Below are 14,251 nucleotides of genomic sequence, written 5' to 3'. Positions count from 1 at the left end.
CCTCCTTTCTTTGAGGATGTGATCAGAGAGGAATTGGAGAAAACTGACAAAGGTATATTCAGTAACAGACAGGACCTTTGACTCCACAAGCTGCAAGAACCAAAAAATGCTATTACTGAAGTCCCAAAGGTTGATGCTGCAGTGGCAAACCTTAGCTGAGGATACGGATATCCCTTCAAAAGGGGAATTCTTCCATAAATACCCAACAGACAGGAAAGTGGAAGCTCCCCTCAGAAAGAATTTCAAAGCTTCCTCATCTACCCCCAGAGCATCCCTCGCTGTAACATGCTTTACAAGAGCTACAGGGTCCTTGCTGGAGGACACTAGGGCCCTGAAAGACAGTAACCACCCTGGCTCCAGTGCCATACTTAAGAAACTTTCCCTAGCAACAGCATTCGTGGCTGATGCCACAATGGATGCAATGAGATTTTCTGCCAGAGCCAAAGCATCCAGTTCACCAGCCACGAGGTACATATGGCTACAACCCTGGAAGGTAGATGCTTTCCAAAATAGGGCAAAAAATGGACTCCAAAAAAGTTCTGTGCTTATCTCAGTTCACAGGATCTCTCCTCTGAGGAGAAAAATAAGGTAAAATGGCAGCAGAAAATGCTGCAAAAATCTAAGCTGTCCCTTTCCACTCCACAGAATGCTGTCAGAAGGGAGTACAAACCTGTTTTCAGGCAGAGACACTCCTTTTCTCCATCTTCCTCATAAAAGTAACAGAGAAAGGACAGCAGATATACCAATGGAAAGTTTTGGAACTGAGGCTTCGTTGGAAAGACCCGAGGTGGTTCTGCAGCCCAGCAAACCACATTATGACAATAAGCGAATGTTCTTCCATACAGAACTGAATCTAGGAGATAGAATCTTCCATTTCTCAGAGGAATGGTCCACACTGACCACAGACAAGTGGGCAAGGGAGATGGTCAGCCAGGGATACTCACTTGAGCTGCAAGCTCCATCCCATCCCTTCTTCCAGTCTCCCATCTCTAGCAAAACTGCAAAGCGTGAACTGGTCTGGAATGGGACCTCTGATCTCTTGGACTTGGGAGCAATAGAATGAGTTCCCTCAAAAGAAAGGTTCTCAGGATTCCACTCCACCATCTTGATCATCCAGGAACCAAAAGGGGAGTCAGAGCCATCCTCAAGCTCAGAAGGTTCAATAAGTGGATGAATAAAATTAAATTTTAGATGGAGACCCTAGCCTTTACGGTGTCATTCCTGTCTCAAGGAGACCTCCTGACTTCAGTGGATTTGGCAGATGCTTATCTCCACATTCCCATATGAATACGCCACTGCAGATCATTACTAGTACAAAACACTCATTTGGTCTCTCCTCAGCCCCCGGGTTCTTTATAAAGATACTGGCAGTGACATTGACCAGACTCAGGTCATAAGGTATGCACCTACAACTCTTTCTGGACAATATCCTGATCAGAGCCCTACCCCAAGCTGCAGCTCACAAAGACATGATTCAGACTCTGGATCTCCTACAAGTGCATGGTTTTGTAATAAACATTAAGAAAAGTTTTTTGATTCCTTCGACAAGTTAACTCACCTGGGAGTGGACAAAAACCCCTCAGTGGCAAAAATCTACCCATCACTTGACAGAGTCTAGAAGAGCCAGGATCTCATATCCATACTGCACACATGCAACAGGCCAACCATAGCTCAAAGTCTTCAGCTATTGAGCCCCATCGTGTCGTGCATAGGGATCACTTCATGGGCAAGGCCACACCTCAGGTGCCACCATACTTTCAGGAGGAAGGTACAGGACTTCTCCTCCGTGCTCAGGATAGATCAGGTGCTCAATTCTCTAAGCCGGTGAATAGTCCCAGTAAATATCCTCAAGGGCCTCCCCATATGCCTTCACAATCTGGAAGAAGAGATGGTGGCTCAGTAACCTGGGTGATTACAGAGATATCATAGAACTGGAAGGAACCTCGAGAGGTCATCTAGTCCAGTCCCCTGCACTCATGGCAGGACTAAGTATTATCTAGACGATTCCTGACAGCTGTTTGTCTAACCTGATCTTAAAAATCTCCAATGATGGAGATTCTACAACCTTCCTAGGCAATTTATTCCAGTGCTTAAACACCCTGACAGTTAGGAAGTTTTTCCCAATGTTCAACCTAAACCTCCCTTGCTGCAATTTAAGCCCATTGCTTCTTGTCCTATCCTCAGAGGTTAAGAAGAACAATTCTTCACCCTCCTCCTTGTAACAACCTTTTATGTACTTGAAAACTGTTATCGTGTCCCTCTCAGTCTTCTCTTTTCCAGACTAAACAAACCCAATTTTTTCAATATTCCCTTAGAGGTCATGTTTTCTAGACCTTTAATCATCTTTTGTTGCTCATCTCTGGACTTTCTTCAGTTTGTCCACATCTGTCCTGAAATGTGGCGCCCAGAACTGGACACAATACTCCAACTGAGGCCTAATCAGCGTGGAGTAGAGCGGAAGAATTACTTCTCATGTCTTGCTTACAACACTCCTGCTAATACAACCCAGAATGATGTTCGTTTTTTTTGCAACAGTGTTGTACTGTTGACTCATATTTAGCTTATGGTCCTCTATGACCCCCAGATCCTTTTCCGCAGTACTGCTTCCTAGGCAGTCATTTCCCATTTTGTATGTGTGCAACTGATTGTTCCTTCATAAATGGAGTACTTTGCATTTGTCCTTACTGAATTTCATCCTGTTTACTTCAGACCATTTCTCCAGTTTGTCCAGATCATTTTGAATTTTAATCCTGTCTTCCAGAGCACTTGCAACCCCTCCCAGCTTGGTATTGTCTGCAAACTTTATAAGTGTACTCTCTATGCCATTATCTAAATCACTGATAAAGATATTGAACAGAAACGGACCCAGAAGTGATCCCTGCGGTCCAGCGCAGTCTGAGGGATGTGCTGGCTGCCGTTTCCCACAGCCCCCATTGGCCTGGAACAGCAAACCACAGCCAGTGGGAGTTGTGATTGGCCGAACCTGTGACGCGGCAGGTAAACAAACTGGCCCAGCCCGCCAGGGGGCTCACCCTGGCAGGCCGCGTGCCAAAGGTTGCCCATCCCTGTTATAGTAGCTCCATCTAGATTGTATTTCCCTAGTTTGTTTTTGAGAAGGTCATGCGAGACAGTATCAAAAGCTTTAGTAAAGTCAAGATATACCGTGTCTACTGCTTCCCCCCCATTCACAAGGCTTGTTACCCTATCATCTCTCCTTCTGAAGCAAGCTTTTAGGACTGAAGCACTGCTTACAATGCTAACTTTATTGCAACATATTTAATTTTAGCTAATATCCCTGTTAACACATGGGCATAGTCACTACAACTAATAACAGAAAATTGAGTTGCCCTTTAGAAATTATATATATATTATATCCTCCATATTACAATCAGTGGTTGAAGGGACGGGGATAGGAGAAGAAGAACGATAGTATTCTAAAACAAGCATTACTTGGCTAACCTCTTGTCACCTATATCCAATGTTTCTATTCCTACCAGATTTAACTAGACGTTAGAAGCTGACAGGGTAACTGCCTTCCATGAAAATTATCATAGAAGAAATATCTGAAGTTGTTTTAGAAGGAGTCATCATACAATTATCTTAGCGGAAAAATAAACAGATTTATGGGACAGGATTTGGGTGGATCACTCCCTGTAGTGTCCTCTCCACTTTGCCTGACTTCATTTCTACTTGAAGAAATCTGCCTGAGCCCCTATATAGACAGTCCATCAGAGTTCATGTCAAGAATAAGGACTACCACAGATCACTCTCAAAAGGTACCTAAACTTTCATTCCATGTTTATTCTGCCTCTGGTAAAATCTCAACCACAGATTTACATGATGTGTGATCCGCAAATAGAAAATGAGGCTTTTCTTCAATGAAAGAAGAAATCCACTATGAATCTATTAAAAGAATTCATCCAAGAACCAAACCCAATCCAAAAAGCATCATACAAAATTATGAACCTTTCACTCTGACCACTAAGTAAAAAACTACAGGTAAGTTTGTGCGACTAAAGAGAAAAGCTTGGCTTCTCAAAAAGCAGCCTTCTTAGCCAAAGGAAATAGAGGCAAGAGTAGCCCGAGGAAGAGGTGAGCAGTCTTCTAGTAAGGCTGCCTGTGGGCCTAAGTCTTTGTAGCGCCTAACTGCTAGAAGTCAGATTTTGACCACCTTACTCATACTGATGAGCAGATATACGTACAAACAATCCCACTGAAGTCAGGGAAAATAAGGTAGGCACAATCCAGCCCAAAGAGTGGAGCACCTAAACGTTTCTAAGCGACACAGCTGCATGATTAAATGTACCTCAAGAATAGGGCTGAATGAATCCTCTTTCCCACCTGGCAAAACTTCTCAGATCTTTCAAACTAAACATGAACTTTGAGAATGTTTAGATATTTGATCTGCCTCCTTATCTTTTTTCCAGAGGAAGATGCAGGAGATCCTTACCAGCTCTCGCAAGTCTGGTAGAGAGGATGAGCTAAAGCATACTTTCTCCTCTTCCTTCAAGGAGTCAAGAATAAAAGGCATATTTCCTCACTAGATCTCCTTTGGAGGAATGTTTGGTCTTTTTGTACCGCCTCCAATGACTCTTCAGGAATGGGATGTGCTAACATTTCTGCGTCTTCCGCCCCTCTGCAGCTATGGGACTAACATGCCCCAAAACATACTGCATTATTTCTTATGCTTTCACTTACACTTAGCTAACTCATTCAGCTGAAATTTGGCACAATGGAAACTCTCCACAGATTTTTACACTAAAAATCACAAATCCACAATAACTTAGTTGCTTTGTCCACCATCTATAGGTTTTTTTTTAAACTACACACACAACTCACACACTTTGCTCCAGGTTTCAAATTTACAAATCTGCAGTTCTATTCATAACTGCCTATAGAAATGCTTTGGTAAACAACTGCTCTGGAGGATACATTTCTTTACAGGTTTCAGAGTAGCAGCCGTGTTAGTCTGTATTCACAAAAAGAAAAGGAGTACTTGTGGCACCTTAGAGACTAACCAATTTATTTGAGCATAAGCTTTCGTGAACTACAGCTCACTTCATCAGATGCATTCAGTGGAGAGACTAACAAATTTATTTGAGTATAAGCTTTTGTGAACTACAGATCACTTCATCATTGGATGCGTTCAGTGGTATTTTCCACTGAATGCATCCGCTGAAGTGAGCTGTAAGCTCACGAAAGCTTATGCTCAAATAAATTTGTTAGTCTCTAAGGTGCCACAAGTACTCCTTTACATTTCTTTACAAAAATTAGTACATGCAAGTGTTCCACCTTTCATTTACCAGATTTTCTTAGAGATCTCTATTACACAGTACTACATTAAAGCTCAGTAGGGAATTTTAGTTCACACCAGCAGGGTCTACATGGACCAATTAATGCACACCATGTCAGCGAACTTTAGAAATCACACTCCTGTACTTTGTATTACTGCTCTGTATAGACAAGCCCATAGACAGATGCTTTTCAGTGCAATAGAATACTTTAGACCAACTGGGGAGAAAACCAATTTTCACATCTTAAAAAGCTCCTGAGGAAAAGCATTAATGAAAGAACAACTCCTAAGTAATTACTGACTTATTTGAAATATGTATAAAAAACTCTTCTTAGCAATGGCTCTAATATTTAATTGTTAAAAAGAAATGCTTAGTACATGATGAGATAGAAGAGTAAATTTTACTTTAAATAAACCCCGATATATTCTGTGCCAATTGTCTGCAGCTACACTAGATGCTGGTCCTGTAACTATGAAATATCAATGTAAAGAGGCCATATACAGTTTAAAAATAGTAGTAGCGATCTACTGTATTATAAGATGCCAATTTGTTTGCCTTTCACCCCTAAAATAAAGAGACTTGATTGTAGGTAATCTTTAGCCAACAAACTTACATTTGTCTGAACATTTTGCCTTATAATTTATGCTTCGTAAGTAGACTCTGCAATTAAATGCAATTAAAAAGTCTTCAATCTGGATATAATTAAACTAATTTGAGCCACATGAATCTTTATTTTTTTTTTAAAAAAAGGAAAATATTCTTAGAAGTATTAGGCACTAATCTTTGCTTAGCACTGCAGGAATGAGGGAGCCATAAAGGAAATAGTTATGGCTTTCTGGATCCTAGGGGAAACTAGAGGTTGGTTTTGCCTCCAGAGTAGTTACATAGTCTTTCCCATTCCCTTAGCTCCTGCAAAAAAGGCAGTCAATCTTGTGCTATAAAAATAAGTTGGGTGGGAATCACAGCACCACCACAAGGAGCATAGGCAAGAATGGGTAGAACCATAGCTATGCCTCCTCCCCAATGTGCTCCTGCCATTGGAGTGGTGTCTGTAAGCACCCTAGTCAAGGTTGTAAAGATTGCTGCTGCTACATGTGCCTTTTACCACCCCACAAATATTTCTGTCTGGCCACATTCTTCAGAATGTCTATGGGAACTGCTATGGCCACGATGATTCTCTACATTTCTTTTTGGTGTGGCAGTGGCTTTCAAAGTCATAAAAGTCTGCTACCAAGTAATCATCCTCTGCAGCACTAAGGCTAATTTTGATTGCCCCATAAAGCATCCTTTACCTAAGAATCAAAAAAGCTAATATACTATTGTTTATATTATTTTTCTTTTCTTACCCTGCTGAAAAAGTGAATATGTTTTAGTAATCAAGAATCAGCTTCCAGAGTCACATTTTTGGTAAGTTCTGTGATGGAAGCCTGACTCCTATGCATCTCTTTCAGGAGACTAAAAGGTTTTTTGAATATTAAGGATAATTATTTTTAACTAAATAAATACCCTGGACTTTCTGATATTGAACGCAATTGATCATTGACCCAGTCTTGAACTCTTCATTCAGGCAAAAGAGCTCCTATTGATTTCAATAGGCCCTACAATGTACTTTAACATATTTTCACATTTTGATGGATCAAACCAGAGTTTAATTTATCACTAACAAGCAGACCAAAATCATTGTTATCTGGTTTATTTTTCAGAGGACACATTTTTGGAATCTGTTTTAGGCTTAATTTCACTCTTTAGTTTACCATGATTGTTCCTTCATTTATTTGATAGCTAAACCTATTTATATGAAACAAGAATATATTCAGGATACACAGACATACTTCAAGTCTGATGGTTTCCTTTATTTTAGTTCCACAAGGAATTGTACTGAAAACCCAATACATCTACCTGGGGTTCAGACCCCTGATAACATTATGTCACAAAGGACTACACGCACTAGGCTACACCCTGTGAATAACTAAACATTGCCCCAACATGCCAAGTTAATTCATTTTGGTGCTAGGAGGGGGTGATAGTTTTTTTTCTTCCCCACACACACCAAATATATATTGTGTAAACATTATTCCCCATTTATGGAAAGTTACTTTTAGTTATGCTAGTCTACTGTTTGGTCTTATTGCTAAATAAGTACATTTTACCACAAATTGATAATATAGTCTTTCCTCATCTATTAAAATTGATCTAATTTATTTCCTCATCTATTGCTAGAACCCATCTGCTGGAACTAGAGGCCAACTTTCATTTAGCTCCCAACAACCACATGCAAGGGATTAATGCTGGCATAGTCCCAACAAAGACTACATTTTGCACTTCTGCTAAAAAAAGCATTCATGGAGCTGTCAGTGCTGTTGAAGACATTCTCCTAAATGATGTTTCTAACAATACCTAACTCACTATTATAAAGTAAGATTTCTGTCTGAACAACACAACAAGATATAGAATTTAAGTTTTTAATTTTAAGTATTTAAGTTTCTCGTTCAGAGAGTTCTTGCTTTGTAACAGGATTTTGGAAATTAGAAACATAAGAAGATGCCCATAAAATTATACTGAAAAATTCCATTATTGCTCTTTTACAGAACCCAATTTAGCAGGAATGCAAAATTAAGAGTTAAAGAGCATGTGTTCGTAGTCATTTTTGCTTTTATTATACTTTAAATTACACAGACTATGAAAATATATAGATTAATTCAACATGCCTCCATTCATTAGGATAGCTTGTCCACAACCAAGTTTTTAAGCCTCTTTTTCCTACAAACTTTTCTGTTTTCATTTATCATGTCACTCTTCTAGTCAGGCTTATGTCTGTATTGCTCCCTCTTTAAGGGGATATAACTAATGTAATCACCAATATGCTTCTCCATTTATGGATTACACACACACACACACACAATTTATTTATTTCACTCTCACACACAGAAATAGAGAGAGAGAGAGAGAGAGACTGGATGCATAACGCAAGTATTGTATTACATTCATACAATATATATTATAATATATAAAATAACCATACGACACCTTAATTTTTCTTTCACCAACAGATGTTTTAATTCGTTGTCTGAGAGGTTTTGGAGAAGACCTAGTGGATTGTGCTGGAGATCTACATTAAAAAAAAGAAGAAAAGAAAAGAAAAAAAAAGATCAATTCTTAACTAAATTACACTTCAGCATTTTGTAACAAAAATTCCTATGCTTAAAGGCTCCTCAGAAACAGGGGGAATGGAGGAATCCAAGCTTCTGTTCCTCTATCCTTTCTCCTGCCCCTCTCCCACACCTCCCCACCCCGAAAAAAAACCTGTTTGCATGTGAGGTACTGATGGGAAGTACAATAAAATTTCTGACTTAAGGTTTCAGCAACCGGCATATGCTGTTAGGGTTTAAGTTTAATCACAAAGTTGTGATTCTGCAGGCGCATCATTGTTACTTGTGGCATTGGCAGTGCTATAACAAGTTTCTTCCCATGATTGTCTTCAAAGGCTTCTGGTCAGTCTCCACAGTAACTCACACACTCACACTCTCTTTGATGGAAGTTCTCACAGACAGACAGACAATTACACTTCTATTTTTCAGTTTGTGCATAGTTTATTTCCATGGACACAAGACTTGGATGCATACACAAGTGGTTTTGCTTCTTACAGTAACAAAATCTGTTCTTTGCTTGGAAATATACACCTAATGGTTACCTCTTTATCATCACTGTCAGCCAATGTGCCTGCACTGACAAGTAGTGATTTCATTTCAGCAGAGACCAAACCTTTCTACATGTTCCCTTGAAGATCGGACTCTCTTTAAGACGCTTTTAGCTGTGCCAAGACTTCTGCAAGGTGAGGTACAAATTTGGCAATAATTTTGGCAATTCAGTAGCTTCTCTAGCTCAGTGAGCTAGTTCCTTCAACAACGCCTACAAAAAGTGGATCTTCAGGATATTAGTAGTATTGCAGACCAGTTTAGGAAGGTGTGACAGGGTGTAACTCACCACTCCAGCGCCTCCTGCTGGCTGTCACGGGGATTAGTTCTTTTTGCCAGTGCGCCCTCTTCTGGTGATGCCTCACTGCCATCACTTCTGCTCTGGGACCCACGTCACTCCCAGGACTGTGGCGTCCTCTTCAGTAACATAGCCCTCCGGGCATGTTACGCTCTGGGTTCCCCACTTTTGGAGGCTCTGCAATATCTGTCCAGCCACTTTCCTCAGTGGCAACTGCAATACAGAGTTCCGCCACTTCCCCAGAGACAACTGGAGAAGGGGGGGACCCAGGCCCGCCCATTACTCCGGGTCCCGGCCCAGGGACCCTGTAGATGGTGGCCACTTATTGCGTCCCCTCCGACTCCTCTTTAGATCTCCCTGGGCCACTTCCCCGAGGCCCCAGCACCCTCTTTGCCCTTGCCTGAGGGCCTCAGCCTGCAGAACTCTGCAGCCTGCCAGGAGCTGCCTTTAACTCCCCGGGTCTCTGCCTGCAGTCCTGCTCTGTCCAGGGTGCTTGCTGCCTTCAGCCTGCAAGGCAGCCAGTCTTCCTCCCTCCTCAAGCTCCAGGGAGTGACTGAAGCTGCTCTGCAGCTCTTCTTATATGGGCCAGCATGGCCCCAACTGGCTGCTCCTTGCAGCCTCCCAAGGGCTCTATTAACCCCTTAAAGCCCAGTGTGGGGCAGGCACCCCATCACAGAAAGGCATTTGATGAGTAGGGGGCAACATGCTAGAAAGCACAGAAACAGTTATGGGAGAAGTAGACAAATGGAATACCAAAGATGGCATCCTTGACGGAATGAAGGGGATGGGAGTAGCAACATAACTTTGACAATAGAAAACTGGGAGAAGAAAAATTACGTAGGACCTTGAAAGCTTATCAGTGAGGCAGGGAGGCCAGAGAAGAAATTGTGTGCATTTTCTTAATAAATTATGGAAATGTTTAGCCTAAATTCATTCCAAATTTACCCAAAAAATCACAGATAGTAGCTCTAACTAGATCAGTCTCCTTATTTTGATATTATCTTCAATGCATTTTCTCAGGTGGCTAAAAAAGAAAAGCTGAAACTGCTATTGGAAACACGGCACGTAACCCCTTTCTGCCATCAATAAGGCTTCACAATAATTACAACCACCCCTTATTTTTCTTAAGTATTTGCACTCCAAGAATATATACGTACAAGAAATTGTTTCAATATAGTCTCCAATGGAGAGCAGCAGGGATCCATACAATAAGGGAAGGATGAAACATCTTCTGTCAGAGTTGCAGTATATATAGAAGAGACTGATTCAGTGAGAAAAATCTCACTTTGTCTGGAAAATTCTAAAATGTTTTTGATGATTTGTTGTTAATGTTGGTACTTTCAGTGCCAAAAGATAGAGATGCCAGTGACAAAACACTATCAATATCAGACAAAGGAGACTGTAACCACTTCTTACCAGTAGCTCTGTGGAAGGTTTTTTTTCATTTTCAACTTCTTGCCAAGTTTTAGAATGAAAAGAAAGCTCTGGAACCATCCAATCTAACAATTTAAACTGAAAGCTCTGTCAAGGCCAACACAGAGGTATAGGGGAGGGACAAAGAGAAATTATCTGAATCTCTCAAAGTTTCATACATGAAACATGTCAGTTTTCTCTTCCAACCTTGGCCCTAAAAATAAACACAGTTTTCTGGAAAGTGGTCAGATCCCCGGCACAGCTGACCACAAAGTTTAAACAGATTTTTGGGACCATTCAATATAAAAAAAAATAATGAAATCTCTGGACACAACAAATACATTTGTTAAAATTCAGAAAAAATACTTAGAACTGATAGTAAAATTGAGAATTTTAAATTAACAAATAAGATTGGGGGGAGGGATAGCTCAGTGGTTTAAGCATTGGCCTGCTAAACCCAGGGTTGTGAGTTCAATCCTTGAGGGGGGCATTTAGGGGTATGAGGCAAAAATCTGTTGGATGATTTAATTGGGGATTGGTCCTGCTTTAAACAGGGGGTTGGACTAGATGATCTCCTGAGGTCCCTTCCAACCCTGATATTCTAGGATTCTATGGCAAACTATAGTAAGGTTTAATATTTCCTATGTTTCTACCTGTGACCAACCTGCATTGCAAATTTATTGGTAGAGATATAGATTATCACTTTCCTCAAAAATACCATATTCTGCTACATTTCACCGCGTAGGTAAAAACATTTTTAAAACATAAGAACTTACAAACAGTATTATACCCCAGAAGTTACTGTACTTAGGTGGAAGATGAAGTGATCCCTTACCTATCACACAATGTTCAGAGTTTTATTGTTTGTAAAGCAATTGAGAACCTCAGAATAAAGGTGCTACAGAAGTACAAATTGTTAAGAGATTTTAGAGTCTGAAGGGAGGAAAGAAAACAAGGAAATAAAAGTGATTTCCTGTATTTTAGCAAAAAGAATCCGTCAGTTTTAAGTAAAAGTAAGAAACTTTTCATAAGTTTATGAAAAGAGTGGTAGATTTTAGAGTGGTAGATTCACTTTTGTGAATAAGTTGCTAGTGTTAAAATTATGTTTTTTGAGCTATGAACACAGTATTCTCAAATGAAGTGAAAATTAGATATACTGAGTAAACAAAAAAACTGGAAACTAAAAAGTTGACAGCAAATTGACAATACATCTCTTAGTTTGCTACTAAGTAATTTGCTTTGTATAAGCAAGAACATTATTCTTGTTCTGCAGACCATTTATTACAGGGGTTTGTTTTATTTTATAGATTTACTAGTACTCACCTAAAGAGTGTTAAGACAGAGGTGATTCCAAATGGAGTTACATTTTCATCACCATATAATAGTTCTGCTTTGTTTTTGGTAGGAAGATTGGCAGCTTCTTCATCCAAAAGAGCTAATAAGGCCTTTACAGTTTCTCTGCCACAGTAGGCAGTGCCATGGTTTATGGCATGTAATTTTGGCTGAAAGTAAATAGAAATTATTCCATCTAAGTAAATATTAATAGGAACATACAATAATGCTACAATGCATCAAATCAACCAACAAGGAATCCATCTTCAACAGCAGCCAGGTGCTTCAGAAGAAGGTGCAAGAAATCCCCCACAGACAATTATGGAATAACCTACCCAAAAGGGAATTTTCTTCCTAACCAACACGCAATTAGTGATATTTAGCTAATTGCTAGATGGAAGCATGAGCGTAATAAGATATACAGCTAAATATCGGAGTCTGAGCAATGACACTGCACTACAGAAGTTAGGTGGGAAGAAAATGAACAGTTCCCCATCACGTATTCTTGAGAGCTATGGGGCACACAGATGCATTCTGGGACAGTCTAACACCAATCCCTTTTACCAAGTAACCAACTCTTTTCCACAAACCTGACCAGAGGTGTGTTAGGTACAACAGCCTCCAGATTAGCATAAAATAGATCCCTCAGGATCTTCCACAATAATGGAGAAGTTCTCAAAGAAAATCTAAATATGGAAATGCTCAGTGCTGCTCTCAGCAGCAGAGACGTAGAACTTCATAACCACTGTGGTACTGCAAAAATTGCAGGTTTGCTATAAAAAAAATAGAAAGTAAAAAAAAAAAGTAACAATCCTGTTCAGAAGTTTAGGGCTTGTTTTTTAAATGTACAGTAGGGTATTTTTAAAACCACAGGTTTTCTTGTTTACATGTTAAAAAAAAACACACTGCAGTTTAAATTTGTTCTAAAAAGATAGTATAAGTAGCAACAGAGTTTATAGAATCAGTTAACTAATCTTAAACAATGTCCTTGAATAAATCAAATTCTATTCTTTTATCTACCTGATTACACCAGTTAGTGTATGTATCTTCCAAGAACTATCGCAAAATATATGTCAGACATTTACTATAAGTTAACAACTAGTGAATAGAAATAGCAACTACAGCTATGGTTGGCACCTAAAATTAGAACAGAATTGTCTATTTCAGTTCCATTTAACTTCCCTAAAATTTTATTCTGAGCCAATGCAGCCATTACATTACCACATAATGACTTTTGTGCAATATCATATTGTGTCATGGCACAACTGTTTTACTGTGAAAACTGCAAAAAAAGAGCAGTCTCAACTATAACTATGCACACAGACTAAAAAAAAAAAGCTTCACTACAAATTAAGGCATTCAAACTTAAATGGAAAAAGCAGCCACATGCAAGCATCATTTCTCTGATGCTTGTTAAAGCTATGTCCAGGGCCCATTTCTTCCTGCCTCCAAAATAAATTGACTAGTCTCTCATGAATGACCTTCTGCTACTCCAGGTCCTATATTGGTCAATCCAGGTCACAACAGCCAAATTCTGGCCAGAATAGTCAACTTCTCAGATAGTGATGAAAATTCTCATTAACCATTAATGCAGGCTTCACATAATTAAATTAAAGCAAAGCTTTCTCCCCTGTGGAATAATTATTTAGCTGAAGCTCAGGAATTCCCACAACATCGAGATATTGCAAAGAAAAATATTGCCAGGTTAAAAGTTTTGTATCTGTTTGCTGCAAGGCAACTGTTTTCAAGTGCATTTTATTCAGAAGTGAATTAGACAGCCAGCCTTCCTAGCAATACTACATTGTGAAAGCACCAGTTGTGGCTCCATAGGTAAAATGAAGTTGAATTTTGCACTTAAAGAAGGGATTAACCTTTGTTAAGTATAAAAAAATAGAGCATACCCTCCCCAAAAATCACAGCACTTACTCTGAATAAAAAACCTATTTTTCTGAGATTTTATAATGGAATCTATTAGTGACTCCTATAAGAAATATAGCACCCCGTGTCAGGCCTTTTAGGTCCAAAAAGATCTTCACAGAATACAGATGCTTCATGTCTCCCATATAGTTAAAAAACCTCATTGAAATCATAAACAAAAGCTATATTTGATTTTTTTCAAGAATTAATGGCTATTTTGCCCCTATTATTCTTAATAACTGTACTTTTTTTCAGCAGACACTAAAGAATAATATTCTTCTACAAAGAATTTCACCAAAAAC

General features: G+C 39.4%; 1 protein-coding gene across 17 annotated transcripts in view; it reads right to left on the bottom strand.

Moving 5' to 3' along the window:
• PARPBP (PARP1 binding protein) overlaps positions 1-14,251 on the bottom strand; it is a 151,547-nt gene that overhangs the window by 18,548 nt on the left and 118,748 nt on the right. For 13 of the 17 annotated variants that reach the window (XR_012156117.1, XR_012156118.1, XM_073323342.2 and 10 more), the window contains 2 exons: positions 12,024-12,202; positions 8,322-8,403 (listed from right to left, as the gene is read on the bottom strand). Coding sequence is in view for 14 of the 17 variants with exons in the window: in XM_073323342.2 (XP_073179443.1) it covers positions 8,322-8,403; positions 12,024-12,202 (261 nt within the window). In the remaining 3 variants the exon portion in view is untranslated. Of the gene's footprint in view, positions 1-1,510; positions 1,877-8,321; positions 8,404-12,023; positions 12,203-14,251 lie in introns of those variants that run through there. The other 4 variants (XR_012156131.1, XM_073323350.1, XM_073323360.1 and 1 more) reach the window with 3 other exon arrangements.

The sequence above is a fragment of the Lepidochelys kempii genome, chromosome 1, assembly GCF_965140285.1.
Source record: "Lepidochelys kempii isolate rLepKem1 chromosome 1, rLepKem1.hap1, whole genome shotgun sequence".
NCBI lineage: Eukaryota > Metazoa > Chordata > Testudines > Cheloniidae > Lepidochelys > Lepidochelys kempii.
This window is presented reverse-complemented; position numbering and strand designations above follow the sequence as displayed.